This window comes from Anolis carolinensis, unplaced genomic scaffold, assembly GCF_035594765.1.
Source record: "Anolis carolinensis isolate JA03-04 unplaced genomic scaffold, rAnoCar3.1.pri scaffold_14, whole genome shotgun sequence".
Taxonomy (NCBI): domain Eukaryota; kingdom Metazoa; phylum Chordata; class Lepidosauria; order Squamata; family Dactyloidae; genus Anolis; species Anolis carolinensis.
Window position 1 is genome coordinate 16319479 of NW_026943825.1, and position 19134 is coordinate 16338612.

Consider the following 19134-nt stretch of genomic DNA (forward strand, 5'->3'; position numbering starts at 1 on the left):
ATCTAGAGAAAATGGATTCAGGGATTTAGTCTTATATTAATCCAGAGAGGAACATGGATCTGGATTTGAATGTTATTCCAATCCAAGGAAGGAAATGGGTCCAGGCTTGAATCTTATCCCCATCCAGAGAGGAAAATATATTCAGATTTTACCCTTGTAACAATCCAGAGGAAAATGGGTCCAGACGTGAGATTTATCCCAATCCAGAGAGGAAAATATATTCAGATTTCACCCTTATATCAATCCAGAGAGGAAAATGGATCCAGACTTCAGTCTTACACCATCCCAGAGAGGGCAATGGGTCAAGATTTGAATATTATCCCAATCGAGAGAGGAAAATATATTCAGATTTCACCCTTATATCAATCCAGAGAGGAAATGGATTCAAGCCTGGACCCATTTCCTTCCTTGGATTGGGAAAACATTCAAATCTTGATCAGTTTTCCTCTCTGGGTCGGGATAAATCTCACGTCTGGACCCATTTTCCTCTGGATTGATATAAGGGTGAAATCTGAATATATTTTCCTCTCTGGATTGGGATAAGATTCAAATCTCGACCCATTTCCCCCTCTGGATTGGAATAACATTCCAATCCAGAGGGGGAAATGGGTCGAGATTTGAATCTTATCCCAATCCAGAGAGGAAAATATATTCAGATTTCACCCTTATATCAATCCAGAGGAAAATGGGTCCAGACGTGAGATTTATCCCGACCCAGAGAGGAAAACTGATCAAGATTTGAATGTTTTCCCAATCCAAGGAAGGAAATGGGTCCAGGCTTGAATCTTATCCCAATCCAGAGGGGAAAATATATTCAGATTTCACCCTTATATCGATCCAGAGAGGGAAATGGGTCCAGACTTGAGTCTTACATCACCCCAGAAATGGGTCGAGATTTGAATCTTATCCCAATGGGTCCGGGTTTGAGTCTCATACCAATCCAAGTCCGCACGCCGGGACCCCGGGGACCACCAAGAGACGCACCTTGGCTGTGGGGCCATAGTCCGGGGCCCTAGATGGACTCGATCTGCTTGCGGACCTTCTCGAGGGCCTTGCGGTCCAGCAGGCGCTGCCGGCAGACCACCAGGAGGGCAAAGGAGGCCGCCGCCCCCAGCATGGCCCCCTCGAACCTCCAGAAGAGCCGGGACTCCATGGCGGCCGAGCGGCAGCTGCAAAGAGAAGGACAGGCTCAGGGCTCTCTTCTTGCCAGACCGGGTGCCATGGTTCAGCCAACACCTGTGAACCCGTGCACCTCTTGTCTGAATGCGCACCTAATAATCATCATAATTTTATTTTTATACCCTGCCTCTATCTCCCCAAAGGGGACTCAGGGCAGCTTACATGGGGCCAAGCCCGAATAAAAACAATCTATATATATAAAAGTGTAATGAAATTTCGGCCTAGGACAAAACAACAAAACTACACATCCCAGAAACACTAAACTTGGCAGCACAACCCCTCGTCCATGCCTCTACGTTCATACAACAAAAAGAAAAGAAAAATAAAGTCCCAATTAGAGGGAGAGGAATAATTGTTTTTATCCAATTGCTGCCCGTTAGAAGGCTAAGCTCTACCCACTTGGTCTCCTAGCAACCCACTCAGCCCAGGGGACAGGCAGAGTTAGGCCTCACTTAGGCCTCTTCCACACTGCCTATAAAATACAGATTATCTGATTTGGACTGGATTATATGGCAGTGTAGACTCAAGGCCCTTCCACACAGCTATAGAACCCATTTATAATCTTATATTATCTGCTTTGAACTGGATTATCTTGACTCCACACTGCCATATAATCCACTTCAGTGTGCAGTCGGACACAACTCGACTTAATGTCGGGAGAAAACCTTTACCCTCTACCCACTTGGTCTCCTAGCAACCCACTCAGCCCAGGGGACAGGCAGAGTTAGGCCTCACTTAGGCCTCTTCCACACTGCCTATAAAATACAGATTATCTGATTTGGACTGGATTATATGGCAGTGTAGACTCAAGGCCCTTCCACACAGCTATAGAACCCATTTATAATCTTATATTATCTGCTTTGAACTGGATTATCTTGACTCCACACTGCCATATAATCCACTTCAGTGTGCAGTCGGACACAACTCGACTTAATGTCGGGAGAAAACCTTTACCCTCTACCCACTTGGTCTCCTAGCAACCCACTCAGCCCAGGGGACAGGCAGAAGTTCGAAAACACGCAAATGTGAGTAGATCAATAGGTACTGCTCAGGTGGGAAGGTAACAGCGCTCCATGCAGTCATCCCACATGACCTTGGAGGAGTCTACGGACAACGCCGGCTCTTCGGCTTAGAAATGGAGATGAGCACCAACCCCCAGAGTCAGACACGACTGGACTTAATGTCAGGGGACAACGTTTACCGTTTACCTTAACTACCACCAATTCCTCAATACTTTATTTCCCAGACCACCAGACTTTGCCACAGCAACGCGTGGCCGGGCACAGCTAGTAGCAATATAAAACACAATAATAGACAAAAAACATGCACAATTATAAAAATGTAAACATTAGCCAATAACAACAAATGACAAGAACTAATAAAAACATGGAGACGTTGTAAAAGTAGACTGGGTAAGGTGCACCTACCTCTTGAATTCTCCCTTCTTGGAAGCGCTGCAGTTGATCTGCTCCACAAAGCCCGTCACCCCGCACTCGGGCATCGTCTTCTGCAAGCAAGAAGAGACAGTTGTTCGAGCCAGCCGTTGATTCCCATTGAAAGAAAAGTCATGCAAGAAAAGCACAATCAAAGCACCCCCGACAGATGGCCATCCAGCTCCCACCAAACTCAGAGAGTTCCACTGTTGAACAGCTCTTCTTACAGTCAGGAAGTTCTTCCTAATGGCAGGTGGAATCTCCTTCCCTGTCATTTCCACAATTATAATAATTATTGTTATTTATTTACGACATTTATACCCCTCCCTTCTCACCCCAAAGAAAACTCAGAGCGGCTTACAAATTATATGTACATACAATATATTATATTATTAGCATACAGTAGAGTTTCACTTATCCAACATAAATGGGCTGGTAGAACGTTGGATAAGTGAATATGTTGGATTTTTTTTTTCGTGTCAGGAGCAACCGGAGTTGCTTCTGGAGTGAGAGAATTGGCCGTCTGCAAGGACGTTGCCCAGGAGACATTGCCCGGATGTTTTGATGTTTTTACCATCCTTGTGGGAGGCTTCTCTCATGTCCCCGCATGGAGCTGGAGCTGATAGAGGGAGCTCATCCACACTCTCCCCAGGTGGAGATATTATGTTGGATAATAAGGAGGCATTAAGGAAAAGCCTATTACACATCAAATTAGGTTATGATTTTACAAATTAAGCACCAAAACATCATGTTATACAACAAATTTGACAGAAAAAGTAGTGCAATACGAAATAATGCTATGTAGTAATTACTGTATTTACGAATTTAGCACCAAAATATCACAATTTATTGAAAACATTGACTACAAAAATGTGTTGGATAATCCAGAACATTGGATAAGCGAGTGTTGGATAAGTGAGACTCTACTGTATAGTAATTATTATTTATTTACGACATTTATACCCTTCCCTTCTCACCCTGAAGAAAACTCAGAGCAGCTTACAAATTATATGTACATACAATATATTATATTATTAGCATAGCACAATATAAGCATTACCGGCATATATTACTATATTGTACTATACCACTATATTGCAATATTATTAGTAATATATTACATGCAATATATAATATCCAATGATAAAAGTGTATTGTTATCATTATACTGCATTACATTATAACATTATTGCAATATTATATGTATATACAATATATTATATTATTAGTATAATATTAGTACTATATATTATGTATTATGGCCCCTGGTGGTGGCACAGTGTGTTAAAGCGCTGAGCTGCTGAACTTGCAGACCGAAAGGTCCCAGGTTCAAACCCCAGGAGTGGAATGAGCGCCCGTTGTTAGCTCCAGCTCCTGCCAACCTAGCAGTTCGAAAACATGCCAATGTGAGTAGATCAATAGGTACCGCTCCGGCGGGAAGGTAACGGCGCTCCATGCAGCCATGCCAGTGGCCACATGACCTTGGAGGTGTCTATGGACAACGCCGGCTCTTCAGCTTAGAAATGGAGATGAGCACCAACCCACAGAGTCAGACATGACTGGACTTAACGTCAAGGGAAAATCTTTACCTTTACCTATAATGCTTATATTGTGCTATGCTAATAATATAATATATTGTATGTACATATAATTTGTAAGCCGCTCTGAGTTTTCTTCGGGGTGAGAAGGGAGGGGTATAAATGTCGTAAATAAATAACAATAATTATTATAATTGTGGAAATGACAGGGAAGGAGATTCCACCTGCCAGTAGGAAGAACTTCCTGACTGTAAGAAGTGTGTTCAACAGTGGAATTCTCTGAGTTTGGTGGAAGTTACTATCTATATATATATAAGAGTGATGGCATCAGGGCAGCGGACAAAACAACAAAACTACAGGCCCCCCAACCTCGAAATTTGACAACACAACCCCTCATCCACAGCTCTAGGTTGATACAACAAAAAGAAAAGAAAAATAAAGTCCTAATTAGAGGAAGAGGAATAGTTCTTTTTATCCAACTGCTGCCAGTTACAAGGCTAAGTTCCGCCCACTTGGTCTCCTAGCAACCTACTCAGCCCAGGGGACAGGCACAAGAGTTTGGAGAGACCCCTAAGGGCCATCCAGCCCAACCCTTTCTACTATGCAGCAGGACACAATCCAAGCATTCACAACACATGGACAACGTATAAATACTATACAATACTACACAGGGACATAGACCCCCTCTACCCTCACCACTTTCACACTACACAAACAATCAAATGCATACTAAAGACAACCATACAACAGACATTCAATACCACCACTATCTCAACAATTTCTCACCAACACCACCAAACAACGCCACAGCAACGTGTGGCCGGGCACAGCTAGTACTATATATTATGTATTATGCACGTTTATGAAATTTCGTTACTCTCATCATAATAACTAATTTTTTCACTAACAACATTTTAGAAATGAAATGCCAGCGCCCCAGTTTTGTAGTAACTTTTGAACCATTTTTTTGAACGGACCGCACATCCCTACCAAACGTGTCCGCAGGAGGTGGCAGAATTATCTGGAGCCCAAAGGAAGTTGTCGGTGCTCAGAGGGCGGAAGCGAAGCATTGCCACGTTGCGCTCAAAGCGGGGAGGCACTTACGCTTTGGAAGCTGGTGCAAGGGGCGCACTGCAGCGTCACCACAAAGTCCTCCGTCCGCCAACACGGCGTCGTCCCCAGCAACACGCCTGCGAAGAAACCAAGGAGTTGAGCCCGGCAGCACCGGAGTCGTCTCCAAATGCGGACACCTCTCTCTTTTAAATCTCCACATTATATACAATATCATGTAACAGCAACGAACCACAATTCGTTTCTTATCAATGCCTCGAATTGAGATCATTTGCATTCCCACAAACCAACATAATATGCAAAAGAGAAACCATAGAAAACAGTATAAAAGAGCAACAATATAAAAGAGTAGTAATACTATGTTAATGGGTTATAAATGTCTTAATAATAATAATATAAATAACTGAACTGCTCACCCACATAATAATAATAATAATGATAATAATAATGTGAATAATAACCAAACTATTCAGCCCCATAATAGCAGTAATATTAATAAATGATATTAATAGAGGTACCCAGCACAATAATAATAAATAATTATCTATCTTGTTTGCTGTGTTATAATAAATAATAATAATAATAATAATAATAATAATAATACATATAACTAACTGAACTGCTCAGCACAATATTAATGGTAGTAGCCAACCTGCTCAGACCCATCGTAATAATAGTAATCATGTACTATGTTAATGGGTTATAAATGTCATAATAATAATAATAATAATATAAATAACTGAACTGCTCACCCACATAATAATAATAATAATAATAATAATGTGAATAATAACCAAACTATTCAGCCCCACAATAGTAGTAATATTAATAAATGATATTAATAGAGGTACCCAGCACAATAATAATAAATAATTATCTACCTTGTTTGCTGTGTCATAATAAATAATAATAATAATAATAATAATACATATAACTAACTGAACTGCTCAGCACAATATTAATGGTAGTAGCCAACCTGCTCAGACCCATCATAATAATAGTAATCAATCATGTACTATGTTAATGGGTTATAAATGTAATAATAATAATAATAATATAAATAACTGAACTGCTCATCCACATAATAATAATAATAATGTGAATAATAATAACCAAACTATTCAGCCCCATAATAGCAGTAATATTAATAAATGATATTAATAGAGGTACCCAGCGCAATAATAATAATAATAATAATAATCAGTAACTGAACTGCTCAGTACAATATTAATGATAGTAGCCAACCTGCTCAGACCCATTGTAATAATAGTAATCATAATACAGTAGAGTCTCACTTATCCAACACTCGCTTATCCAACATTCTGGATTATCCAACGCATTTCTGTAGTCAATGTTTTCAATATATCGTGATATTTTGGTGCTAAATTTGTAAATACAGTAATTGCTACATAGCATTATTTCGTATTGCACTACTTTTTTTGTCAAATTTGTCAAATAATTAAGACTCTACTATGTTAATGGGTTATAAATGTCATAATAATAATAATAATAATAATATAAATAACTGAACTGCTCACCCACATAATAATAATAATGTGAATAATAATAACCAAACTATTCAGCCCCATAATAGCAATAATATTAATAAATGATAGTAATAGAGGTACTCAGCACAATATTATTATTATTATTATTAATAATAATAATAAATATAATATAAGTAACTGAACTGCTCAGCACAATATTAATGATAGTAGTCAACTAGCTCAGATCCATTGTAATAATAGTAATCATAATAATAGTAATAATGATAACAAATAACCATCCTGCTCAGCCCCATAATAATAATAATAATAATAATAATAATAATAACCAAGCCGGTCAGCCCTATCGTAATAACACATAGCTATTATTCTGTTCAGCCAATATTGTATCCTTTCATCCTTTGTTCCAATATTTTGACAATTTTTATCCTGGCTGCATCCCCTCCTCATTAATCTGTTCCTCCTCATTAATAACTTTTGTGATCATGGCCACAGTCTGAAGTTATTTGGCTACAACCGTCCCAGTTTTCACAGCCTAAAAGACATAATGGAAGGGGGGGGGGGTCTTTTCACCTTGGCTTTTCCCTTCGTTCTCAGAAGCCACTTCAGCCAAACTGCAAAAGAGAGAAGAAAAGAGCCATCAAAAAACAAAGACGGGTCATTTGAAAGACGCTCTAGAAGTAAAGCTCAGAGTTGGCTTTCTTCTTCCTCACTTCTTGTTAAAAACTGTATCAGATCTTCAAAAAGCTTGCTAACTGCAGCATCCACAGGGGCTTCAAACAGACAAAGGTTCTTCCTCCCACCCTGGACATCATTCCACAGAGGGTGCCTCCAGGCAACAACAGCCAAATTGCCTCTAACAGATACTCTCACTGATTGCAGCCGCAAGGCTATTCAATTGTAATCAAGCTTGCCAACTGCAATATCCACACTCACTTCACACAGTCAGGGATTCTTTCTCCCACCCTGGACATTATTCCACAGAGGGTGCCTCCAGGCAATAACAGCCAGATTGCCTCTATGCAGATACCCTCACTGATTGAGTTGGCTGCTTCAAGGCTAATCAAGTTTTCTAATTAGAACATCCACACTTGCTTCAAACAGACAAGGGTTCTTCTTCCCACCATGGACGTCATTCCACAGAGGGTGCCTCCAGGCAACAAGGGCCAGGCTACCCCCACGCAAAGACTCTCAACGACTGAGTTGCTGTGTTTTTTTCCGGGCTGGCTGGCCATGTCTCCAGAATTTATTTATTATTTATTTATTAGAGACATTTCTATCCCGCCCTTCTCACCCCAAAGGAGACTCAGGGCAGTTTACAAGTATATATACATACAATATATTATATTATACGACTATATTACAATATTATTAGTCATATTGCATGTAATTAAATATACAATTATAATAGTGAATTATAATTATTATTACATTGTATTACATCATAATATTATTGTCTCTCTCTCTAATATGAATGGCTGGCCGCCCACTGGGGTCAAGCCCTGGCCCGAGGACACGAAAAGGACTTGGTGAGTCGCCCTTTGGGGCCCCCAGAGGACATCGAGTCTGACCCAGCCGCTTCCATCTCTATATTTATCTCTCTGTGCTTCTGTCTATTCTATCTATCTAGCCCTCTTATCTATCTCCATTCATCCATCCTTATCTATATCTCTCTATCCATCTCATCCTTCTCTATCTATCTATTCTTTCATCCATCCTTATCTATATCTCTCTATCCATCCAGCCTTTTCTTTCTATCTATCCATCCATCCATCCATCCATCCATCTATCTATCTATCCATCCACCCATCCTTTTCTATCTATCTATCTATCTATCTATCTATCTATCTATCTATCTATCTATCAACAGCTCTATCCATCCATCTATCAATCAATCAATCAATCAATCAACAGCTCTATCCATTTATCTATCTATCTATCCATCAATCAACAGCTCTATCTATCTATCTATCTATCTATCTATCTATCTATCTATCTATCTATTCTTCCATCCATCCATCCATCCATCCATCCATCCATCCTTATCTATATCTCTCTATCAATCCAGCCTTTTCTTTCTGTCTATCCATCCATCCATCTCGTATCAATCTATCTATCTCTTATCTCTCCCTATCTATACATCCTTCTCTATCTACCTATCTATCCTCCTCTATTTATCTATCTCTATCTATCTATCTATCTATCTATCTATCTATCTATTTATCTATCTATCCATCACTATATCTATTCATCCATCCATCCATCCATCCTTATCTATCTTTACTTATCTATGTATGTATCTATGTATCTATGTATCTATCTATCCGTCCATCCATCCATCCTTGTCTGTCTGTCTATCTATCTACCTATCTCTTATCTATCTATCCATCCATCCTTATCTATCTATCTATCTATCTATCTATCTATCTATCTATCTATCTATCCATCCATCCATCCATCCATCCATATCTTATGCATCCATCCATCTATCCTTATCTATCTATCTATCTATCTATCTATCTATCTATCTATCCATCACTATATCTATTTATCCATCCATCCATCCATCCATCCTTATCCTTATCCATCCATCCTTATCTATCTTTACTTATCTATGTATGTATCTATGTATCTATCTATCTATCTATCCGTCCATCCATCCATCCTTGTCTGTCTGTCTATCTATCTACCTATCTCTATCTATCTATCCATCCATCCTTATCTATCTATCTATCTATCTATCTATCTATCTATCTATCCATCCATCCATCCATCCATCCATATCTTATGCATCCATCCATCTATCCTTATCTACCTTAGCTCAGAGTTGGCTTTCTTCTTCCTCACTTCTTGTTAAAAACTGTATCAGATCTTCAAAAAGCTTGCTAACTGCAGCATCCACAGGGGCTTCAAACAGACAAAGGTTCTTCCTCCCACCCTGGACATCATTCCACAGAGGGTGCCTCCAGGCAACAACAGCCAAATTGCCTCTAACAGATACTCTCACTGATTGCAGCCGCAAGGCTATTCAATTGTAATCAAGCTTGCCAACTGCAATATCCACACTCACTTCACACAGTCAGGGATTCTTTCTCCCACCCTGGACATTATTCCACAGAGGGTGCCTCCAGGCAATAACAGCCAGATTGCCTCTATGCAGATACCCTCACTGATTGAGTTGGCTGCTTCAAGGCTAATCAAGTTTTCTAATTAGAACATCCACACTTGCTTCAAACAGACAAGGGTTCTTCTTCCCACCATGGACGTCATTCCACAGAGGGTGCCTCCAGGCAACAAGGGCCAGGCTACCCCCACGCAAAGACTCTCAACGACTGAGTTGCTGTGTTTTTTTCCGGGCTGGCTGGCCATGTCTCCAGAATTTATTTATTATTTATTTATTAGAGACATTTCTATCCCGCCCTTCTCACCCCAAAGGAGACTCAGGGCAGTTTACAAGTATATATACATACAATATATTATATTATACGACTATATTACAATATTATTAGTCATATTGCATGTAATTAAATATACAATTATAATAGTGAATTATAATTATTATTACATTGTATTACATCATAATATTATTGTCTCTCTCTCTAATATGAATGGCATAAGCACTTTGCATTGTTTTAAACTTTGTACAGTATAATAAATAAATAAGGGCTCTTCTTCCCACCCTGGACGTCATTCCACAGAGGGTGCCTCCAGGCAACAGGGGCCAGGCTACCCCCCATGCAGAGACTCTCAACGACTGAGTTGTTGTGTTTTTTTCCGGGCTGGCTGGCCATGTCTCCAGAAGCATTCTCTCCTGACGTTTCGCCCCCATCTGTGGCAGGCCTCCTCAGAGGTTGTGAGGCATGACACACATCTGAGGATGCTTGCCACAGATGTGGGAGAAACGTCAGGAGAGAATGCTTCTGGAGACATGGCCAGCCAGGCTGCAAAACACCCAGCAGTTAAAAAATTAATTAATTTTGAAGCTTCACGGCTGAGCTCACCCGGAGGCCGCGAAGAGAATCCCGGCGCAAAGCCCCGCCAGCAGCCGCCATCTTGGCCCCATCCTCTTCCACACCGGAGCCACTTCCGCCCGGACGCCAGGAAGCGGAAGCGCCGCTCTGCTCAGCGCGCACGCGCGGCGCGGTGGCGAACACAGAAAGGGGGCGGAGCGAAAACCTTCTTCGCCAAGAGCCCAGGTCTCGATGTTTTCTCATCGACGCGACAGGTTCCCCATCGCAGGAAGAGGCATCACAATGAAACCGGATGCGAGGTTAACAGGTTGTCAGCACACTCTTCCAAGCAAGAGGCTTTATATTATATTTATATTATATTTATATTGGGTTGCTGAGAGTTTTCCGGGCTGCCTGGCCATGTTCCAGAGGCAGCATTCTGTCCTGACGTTTCACCCACATCTATGGCAGGCATCCTTAAGAGGTTGGGAGGTCTGTTGGTAACGAGGCAAGTGGAGTTTCCTATCTCCAGGGTGAGAGAAAGAACTCTTGTTCTGTTGGAGGCAAGTGTCAATGTTGCCATTGGCCAGCTTGATTCGCATTGAATGGCCTTGCAGCTTCAAAGCCTGGCTGCTTTCCTGTCTTTTATATTGTATTTATTTATTTATTTATTTTTATTTCCAATATTTATATCCCGCCCTTCTCACCCGAAGGGACTCAGGGCAGCTTACAACACTGGCACTATTAGATGCCTATACAAAATCAATCAACATTACATTAAAAAAACAATTAAATACAATATAAAATTACAGTATATAAATTTTAAAATATATATGATCAAATCCGTTCTGTATAAAATATTTCATCTAATACAACAGCCAGCAGGGTGAATCTTGTTTGCTGTGGACTCATCTTGTTGCGTATCAAATAATAATAATACGGTAGAGTCTCACTTATCCAACGTAAACGGGCCGACACAACGTTGGATAAGCGAATATGTTGGATAATAAGGAGAGATTAAGGAAAAGCCTATTACACATCAAATTAGGTTATGATTTTACAAATTAAGCACCAAAACATCAGGTTATACAACAAATTTGACATAAAAAGTAGTTCAATACGCAGTAATGCTATGTAGTAATTACTGTATTTACAAATTTAGCACCAAAATATTACAATGTATTGAAAACATTGACTACAAAAATGCATTGGATAATCCAGAACGTTGGATAAGCGAGTGTTGGATAAGTGAGACTCTACTGTACTACTACTACTACTAATAATAATAATAATAATAATAATAGATGCACAGCTGTTTTCAGTCTCCTTGTGGAGAGAAAAAGCAGGGAATTATTATTATTATTAATAATAATAATAATATATTCCAGTACTAATAATAGATACGTAGCTGCTTTGAGGCTCCTTCAGAAGAGAAAGCGGGGTATAAATAATAATGCACTAATAATACATTAATAGTAATAGTAATACATTCTAATAATATATACATAGCTGCTATGACTTTTTTTGTAGGGAAGAAGCGGGGTGTAAATGAATAATAGTAATAGTGCACTAATAATACAATGATTATTATTATTATTTCTAATAATAGATATGTTGCCCCTTTGAGGCTCCTTCGGGGGGATTTTCTGATTTATGACTTCAATCAAAGCAGGTTCTTCTTCTTCTTCTTCTTCTTATTATTATTATTATTTTATTATGACACAGCAAACAAGATAGACATGCTGGATTTCGTATCACAAAATCACAAGTCGAACACTTCCCAAGTGTCTAGGACTGTGTGATGTATTTTCGGATGATGCGTGCAGATCCCAGTAGGGTGGCCTTTTGCGGTTGGCAAATTGTAATTTTGTCAATGCCTATTGTTTCCAAATGCTGGCTGAGATCTTTTGGCGCGGCACCCAGTGTGCCCATCAGCACCGGGACCACCTGCACTGGTTATTATTATTATTATTATTATTATTGTGTCCCTTCTCCGACTCTAAAGCCCAGAACTCTGCCTTAGCCAAGCTCCATATGGATTGTTTCGGAACCAGCAGCATCAATGTGAAACTAACCAGGAACCAACCCAGCCAGTGCGGACACCTCGGAAAGAAAGTCGGGAGCCGGGGAGAAAGAGAGTGGGGTTTTCATTTTTATATACAAGACACATGAATCCATTAAATTTAGAACACAGTACAAAAAAAACACTTCAACTAATTAATCTTACAACGCGGTTGATATCAATTACTGCTCTTATGCCTAATAATAAAGGGGAGGGGGAGTTCTGGGAGGGGGCGTGTCTCCGGGCCTTGCTTGGGTGACTCCTTTGGATCCGCGATTGGTCGTCGTTGTTGTTGTTTATCGTTTGTTTATTCGGTCAATTGGGGCAGGGAAAGGGGAGGGGGAGGGGGAGTAGAAAAACAAAACGGGGGGAAAAAAATAAAAAGGCCCCTACGGCTGAACGGCTGGCTCGTCATCTGAACGGAAGGAAGGAAGAAAAAGCAAAACAAAGGGGCGATAAAAGATACAAATCCTATATTACATACAAGAGAAGAAGAGAAGAGGAGGGGGGGGAAGGGGCCGAGGCCGGGGCGGGGGGTTATCTGCAGAGCCCGGCGGCTTTGGGCCACGGAGCTCGGAGCCCCCTCCTCCCTCTCGTCCTGGGTGGGTGGGGTCTGCGCTCGTCCGCCTGTCCGTCTCGTCGCTCGCTCGCTCGTCCGTCTGTCCGTCCGTCTGCCTGTCTGTCGGTCGTGGGGTTGACGTGTGTCCTGCTCAGCTCAGTTGGCGCCCCAGTTGTAGCTGTTGTAGGCCGACTTGCTGGCCTGGGACTTCTGCGGGATGGAGCTGCCCTGGCTGCGCTGGCCGGTCCCGCTCTGCACAAGGGGAAACAGAGCCAGAAGTCAGCCTTTTCCCTTCCGATTGACCCAGACCCTATAGAATCATAGAATCGTAGAGTTGGAAGAGACCTCATGGGCTACAATAATAATAATAATAATAATAATAATAATAATAATAATAATAATAATAATAATCTTTATTTACACCCTGTCACCATCTCCGCATGGTGACTCGGGGCAGCTCACAACGTTACAAAAGTAACAGCAAGCTTGTTTGCTGCTGTCCTGCAGACTAGGATGCAATGAAGCAAGGGCTTCAAACTACAGGAAAGGAGATTCCACCTGAACATTAGGAAGAACTTCCTGTGGACAACAAGTTAAACATGAGCCAGCAATGTGATGCGGCTGCTAAAAAAGCCAACGGGATTTTAGCCTGCATCAATAGGGGAATAGCGTCTAGATCAATGGCTTCAAACTACAGGAAAGGAAGGAGATTCCACCTGAACATCAGGAAGAACTTCCTCACTGTAAGAAGGGCTGTTCAGCAGTGGAACTCTCTCCCCTGGACTGTGGTGGAAGCTCCTTCTTTGGAGGCTGGATGGCCATAAGTCGGGGGTGCTTTAAATGCGATTTCCTGCTTCTTGGCAGAATGGGGTTGGACTGGATGGCCCATGAGGTCTCTTCCAACTCTACGATTCTATGATTCTGTGATATGATGACTTTGAAAGTCAGAATCGCGCAACCAAATAACCCTTTCAGACCAGGACCAGAACTAAAGGTTGCAAAGGACCTGGTGTGATGCCTTACCTGCCCATCCTGCTGGAGGTGGTGGTGCAGGATCTGGGAGTGGGCCTGCTGGTGCGGGGTCAGGATGTGCATGAAGGGGGCCGGCGGGTAGGCCGCGGCCGTGGCCGGGTTGATGGGCCCGCCGCTGCCCAGGGCCGAGGGCAGGTTGAAGGAGGCCGCCGGGGTCCCGGTGTGGAAACCCTGCTTCTCAAAGGACTGCTGCCGGAAGAAGGAGAAGAAGAAGAGGAGCACCGGGTTCGGGGCAGGAATCATTTCCAAAGCATTTCCAAAACACTAACGCAGGAACAACAGCAGTGCAGAAGCTTCGAGAGCCTGCAGTAGAGTAGAACCACGGCACTTCCAAAGCTACATAACTAAATAGGAAGGTAAACAGGGCCTAAGAAAATTGTGTTGTGTGTGTGTATGGGGGGTGGATTTGCAAAAAAGGAAAAACCATTCATACAGGCAAAGCAGCAACAGCAGCAGCAGGTCAGAAGCTTCAAGTGCTTCAAGTGTTTAGAGATAAGAATGGAATGTTGACTGCAGCGCGGAGCCTGGTGATCGTCCAATCTGTCTTGTATATAGTTGTAAATAATAACAAAGTTTTAAGCCACTTAAATAGGCTGAACTAAGGAGTCATGGAGCATATTTTATTCCGTGTGTTCTGAGCAGACAGCCAGAACTTCAGAGAAGGAATTGAGACCGGGGAAGGTGATTCCTCTCAACCAATCAACTGACATGTTGTTAAGTAGAAACGATTCACAAAGGCGTATCTAGATGGGGAAGTAAGGCAGGACCTGGCTATTTAACTAACTCACAGAAGACACCTTGTCCCTCTCCATGCTCACAGGAGGATAAAAACAGAGGATTCGGGGGCTTGCCATACATGTCCCTGAGAAGCATCAGTCTCACAAGGAAGGGACAGGAGAGAAAGGAAGATGGACCACGGGAGAAGGGCTTTTCTCCACCAACTCACTCATTTGCCTACCTGAGTCCTCAATGAGGACTATAGCCTTGTGGAGGATGCGGCTGAGTTCGAAAACCTCGCCTCCCGTGCTTCTGGGAGTTCTTTTGTGGTGAGGGGCAAGGAAAGGGGGAGGAAAGGAGGAGAAGGGTTGGGCCAGAGACCCACCTGTGTTTTGGAGTAGACGGAGCCAGAGATGTCCGGCACGCCCGTGTTGCTGGATGTCACCGACACGCCTGCAAGAGAAGGAGAGGAAAGAGTGCGCAGCCGGTCGGTTGAGGTGCCGAGAGACCCCAAAGGCAGAGCCCAGACCCTCCGCCCCGGAACACACTCCCCTTTTCCGGCCAAATGGCATGACACCCGGCGGCAAATGACCGCTGCTCCGGGCGTGTGTTTGCCCACCTGTGCTGTATCCGTGGGAGCCGTACCCGCTGGGCTGCTGGAAGGGGGTGGCTGAAGCGTTGACGCTGACGTTGACGCTGTGCTGCTTGGAAGAAGTGGGGGCCACCTGCGGAAAGACACACCAGGTGAGCAGGGGGTGGCCTTTTGGGGTCCCTTCATTCAGCCATCCATTCCCAAACATCCATTCCCATTCCTTCTCTGACCAGTGTCCGCAGGGGGTTGGGCTGGATGGCCTTTAGGAGTCCCTTCATTCATTCACAAACTGGGTTGGGTGACAGAGTTGTTGTATGTCTTTTGGGCTGTGTGGCCATGTTCCAGAAGTATTCTCTCCTGACGTTTCGCCCACATCTATGTCAGGCATCTTCAGAGGTTGTGAGGTATGGAAAAACTAAGCAAGGAATGTTTATATATATCTGTGGGAAGTTGTCAGTTGGAGGCTAGTGTAAATGTTCCAATTAATCACCCTAATTTGCATTGAATGGCTTCATCTACTGGCTACATTCTGCCTGGGGGCATCCTTTGTTAACTACCCTTAGTTTCCATGTCTCAAGAGTGTTGCCTTTTTATTTACTGTTCTGATTTTAGAGTTTTTTAATACTGGTAGCCAGATTGTGTTAATTTTCATGGTTTCCTCCTTTCTGTTGAAGTTGTCCACATGCTTGTGGATTTCAATGGCTTCTCTGTGTCGTCTGACATGATAGTTGTTGGAGTGGTCAAGCATTGCCGTGTTCTCAAATAATATCCTGTGACCAGGTTGGTTCATCAGGTGCTATGACTGATTTCTCTGGTTGAGAGAGTCTGCAGTGCCTTTCATGTTCTTTGACTCGTGTTTTGGGCCTCTGAGGATGCCTGCCATAGATGTGGGCGAAACGTCAGGAGAGAATACTTCTGGAACATGGCCACACAGCCCGAAAGACATACAACCCTGTGATCCCGGCCATGAAAGCCTTCAACAACACAATGCGTTGTGTGAGTTTCCTGGGCTTTCTGGCCAATCTGTTCCAGAAGCTTTCCCTCCTGACATTTCACCCACATCTATGGCAGGCATCCTCAGAGGTTGGGAGGTCTGTTGGTAACTGGGAAGTGGGATTTATATATCGGTGGAATTATGTCCAGGGTGGGAGAAAGAAAGAAAGAACCCTTGTCTGCTGGAAGCACCTTGATTTGCACTGAATGGCCTTGCAGCTTCAAAGCCTGACTGCTTACAGCATGGTGGAATAATAATAATAATAATAATAATACAGTAGAGTCTCACTTATCCAACATAAACGGGCCAGCAGAACGTTGGATAAGCGAATATGTTGGATAATATGTTGGGGCCAGGCTGTGGCGCAGGCTGGTGAGCAGCCAGCTGCAATAAATCACTCTGGACAACACAAAGACAGCGGCAGCAGCAGACAGGTTTGGAACTGATCCTCAAAACTGTCTTCAAAGCACACAAATAATAGTAGTAATAATAATAATTATTACTGGGCTGTGGCGCAGGCTGGTAAATAGCTGCTGCAATAAATCACTCTGACCATGAGGTCATGAGTTCGAGGCCAGCCCGTGGCGGGGTGAGCACCCATCAATTAAAAAAAAATAAAAAATAGCCCCTGCTCGTTGCTGGCCTAGCAACCCGAAAGATAGTTGCATCTATCAAGTAGGAAGTAAGGTACCACTTAAAAAGTGGGGAGGCAATTTTAACTAAATTTATGACGTTGGAATGAGGAAGTGCCGTCACAGTGGATGATGAAGCAGCTGCTCCTCCCTGTGGCCAAAATCGAACATCCCCTCAGGAGAAGATTAAATTGCCTCTGCGTCTGTCTGTCTCTGTCTCGGTTCTAAGTGTATGTGGGCATTGAATGTTTGCCCTATGTGTGCATAATGTGATCCGCCCTGAGTCCCCTTCGGGGTGAGAAAGAAGGGCGGAATATAAATACGGTAAATAAATAAATAAATAAATAAATGTCCCTTGGGGGCCCCGGTGTCCCTGCTGGGTTCCACTCACGGGGAAGACGGCAGGCCCGTACTGGAAGGTGCTGGGCAGTCCCGGGACGCCGGTGTAGTAGGGCAGGCTGGTGTAGCTGTAGCCGGGCGGGAGGGCCGGGTTGAGGAAGGCCTGCTGGGCGGTGTGGTGCGTCTGGCTCTGGCTCTGCTGCGGCTGCGCCAGCGTCGTCGCCGGGGACGGGGAGGAGGCGTCGCCGCGGCCAAACTTCGCCAGGTCGCCTGCGGACAAAGAGCAGCGGTCAATGCGCGGCCCACACCCAACTGGCCCAAACAAGGAGGAGACACCTGCCAATCTACAACTCCTAGGATGCCACAGCATTGGGCCGAGGCAGTTCCAGTGGAAGGACTCAAAAGGGCATTCCTGTCCCAGTCTGAAGATCTATGCCATTCCCATATCAGGAAATGGGCCTGATGGGACTTGTAGATGGGACTTCAAATGACAGGCGCACGTCAACAAGCCAGAGGCGTCCCTACCGGAGTATGGGTTGCTGCTCAAGCTGGCGTCCCTCCCGGTGAGCGGGGTGGTCGGCGTGGGGAACGGGATGCTGTAGTAGTCCTGCCAGGGAGGAGAGGAAGGGTCAGGAGCCGCGGCCACCGTGGAAGGAAGGAAGGAAGGAAGGAAGGAAGGAAGGAAGGAAGGAAGGAAGGAAGGAAGGAAGGGAGCCTTCTCTGCACAGAAGCAGAATCCTGCTTCAACTCACCAAGGGGAACCTTGTCTGGAGCATCTGTAGGTCATCGTAGCCATAAACCTGTGGCTGGAAACAGAAGAAAAATACAAATGTCAGCAGAGGCTGGACGGCTATCTGTCGGGAAGGCTTTGATGGTGCTTTTCCCGCAGGACGGCAGAAGGGGGCTGGACTGGATGGCCTCTGAGGTCCCTTCTGGTTCTAGGAGTCTTTTGATTCTAAGGCCCCTTTCTACACTGCCATATAATCTAGATCATCAAAGCGGATAATCCAGATTATCTGCGTAGAACTGGATTATCTGAGTCTACATTACATTGTAAGCTGCACCGAGTCCCCTTCGGGGGAGATGGAGGCGGGATATAAACTTATTATTATTACATTGCCATATAATCCAGTTCAATGCAGGATAATCTGCATTTTATATGGCAGTGTACAGAAGGGTCCTAAATGCTGATGAAACCCCCTGAGAAATTTTATATATAATCAGAACATATAATAAATTTATTTTTATTTATTTTATTTTATTTACAGCATTTATATTCCGCCCTTCTTTCTCACCCCGAAGGGGACTCAGGGCGGATCACATGACACATATAGGCAAACATTCAATGCCTTTTAACATAGAACAAAGACAAACAAACATAGGCTCCGAGCGCGCCTCAAACTCATGACCTCCTGGTCAGAGAGATTCATTGCAGTTAATTGCACTGGCTTGCTCTCCCGTCTGCGCCACAGCCACAGAATAATACAAGCAACAACAATAATAAATAGAAGAATAGTATATAGCAATAAAT

General features: G+C 43.3%; 2 protein-coding genes across 10 annotated transcripts in view; both read right to left on the bottom strand.

Annotated features, from left to right (window-relative positions):
- Window positions 1-779: 779 nt before the first annotated feature.
- On the bottom strand, window positions 780-10922 carry jtb (jumping translocation breakpoint). The gene is made up of 5 exons (XM_062965011.1): window positions 10728-10922; window positions 7300-7340; window positions 5255-5340; window positions 2607-2686; window positions 780-1169 (listed from the first exon to the last, which is right to left on the bottom strand). Exons 1-5 carry the CDS (start codon window positions 10787-10789, stop codon window positions 1013-1015), a joined length of 426 nt encoding a protein of 141 aa, XP_062821081.1. The 5' UTR covers window positions 10790-10922; the 3' UTR covers window positions 780-1012.
- Window positions 10923-12806: 1884 nt separating this feature from the next.
- The window catches only part of ubap2l (ubiquitin associated protein 2 like), a 50061-nt gene continuing 43733 nt past the window's right edge, over window positions 12807-19134 (bottom strand). For 7 of the 9 annotated variants that reach the window (XM_062964965.1, XM_062964964.1, XM_062964963.1 and 4 more), the window contains 7 exons: window positions 18356-18409; window positions 18129-18210; window positions 17656-17873; window positions 15666-15771; window positions 15432-15499; window positions 14321-14518; window positions 12807-13549 (listed from right to left, as the gene is read on the bottom strand). In XM_062964965.1, coding sequence (XP_062821035.1) covers window positions 13454-13549; window positions 14321-14518; window positions 15432-15499; window positions 15666-15771; window positions 17656-17873; window positions 18129-18210; window positions 18356-18409 — 822 coding nt within the window. In that variant the 3' untranslated portion in view covers window positions 12807-13453. The remainder of the gene's footprint in view (window positions 13550-14320; window positions 14519-15431; window positions 15500-15665; window positions 15772-17655; window positions 17874-18128; window positions 18211-18355; window positions 18410-19134) is intronic. The other 2 variants (XM_062964961.1, XM_062964966.1) reach the window with 1 other exon arrangement.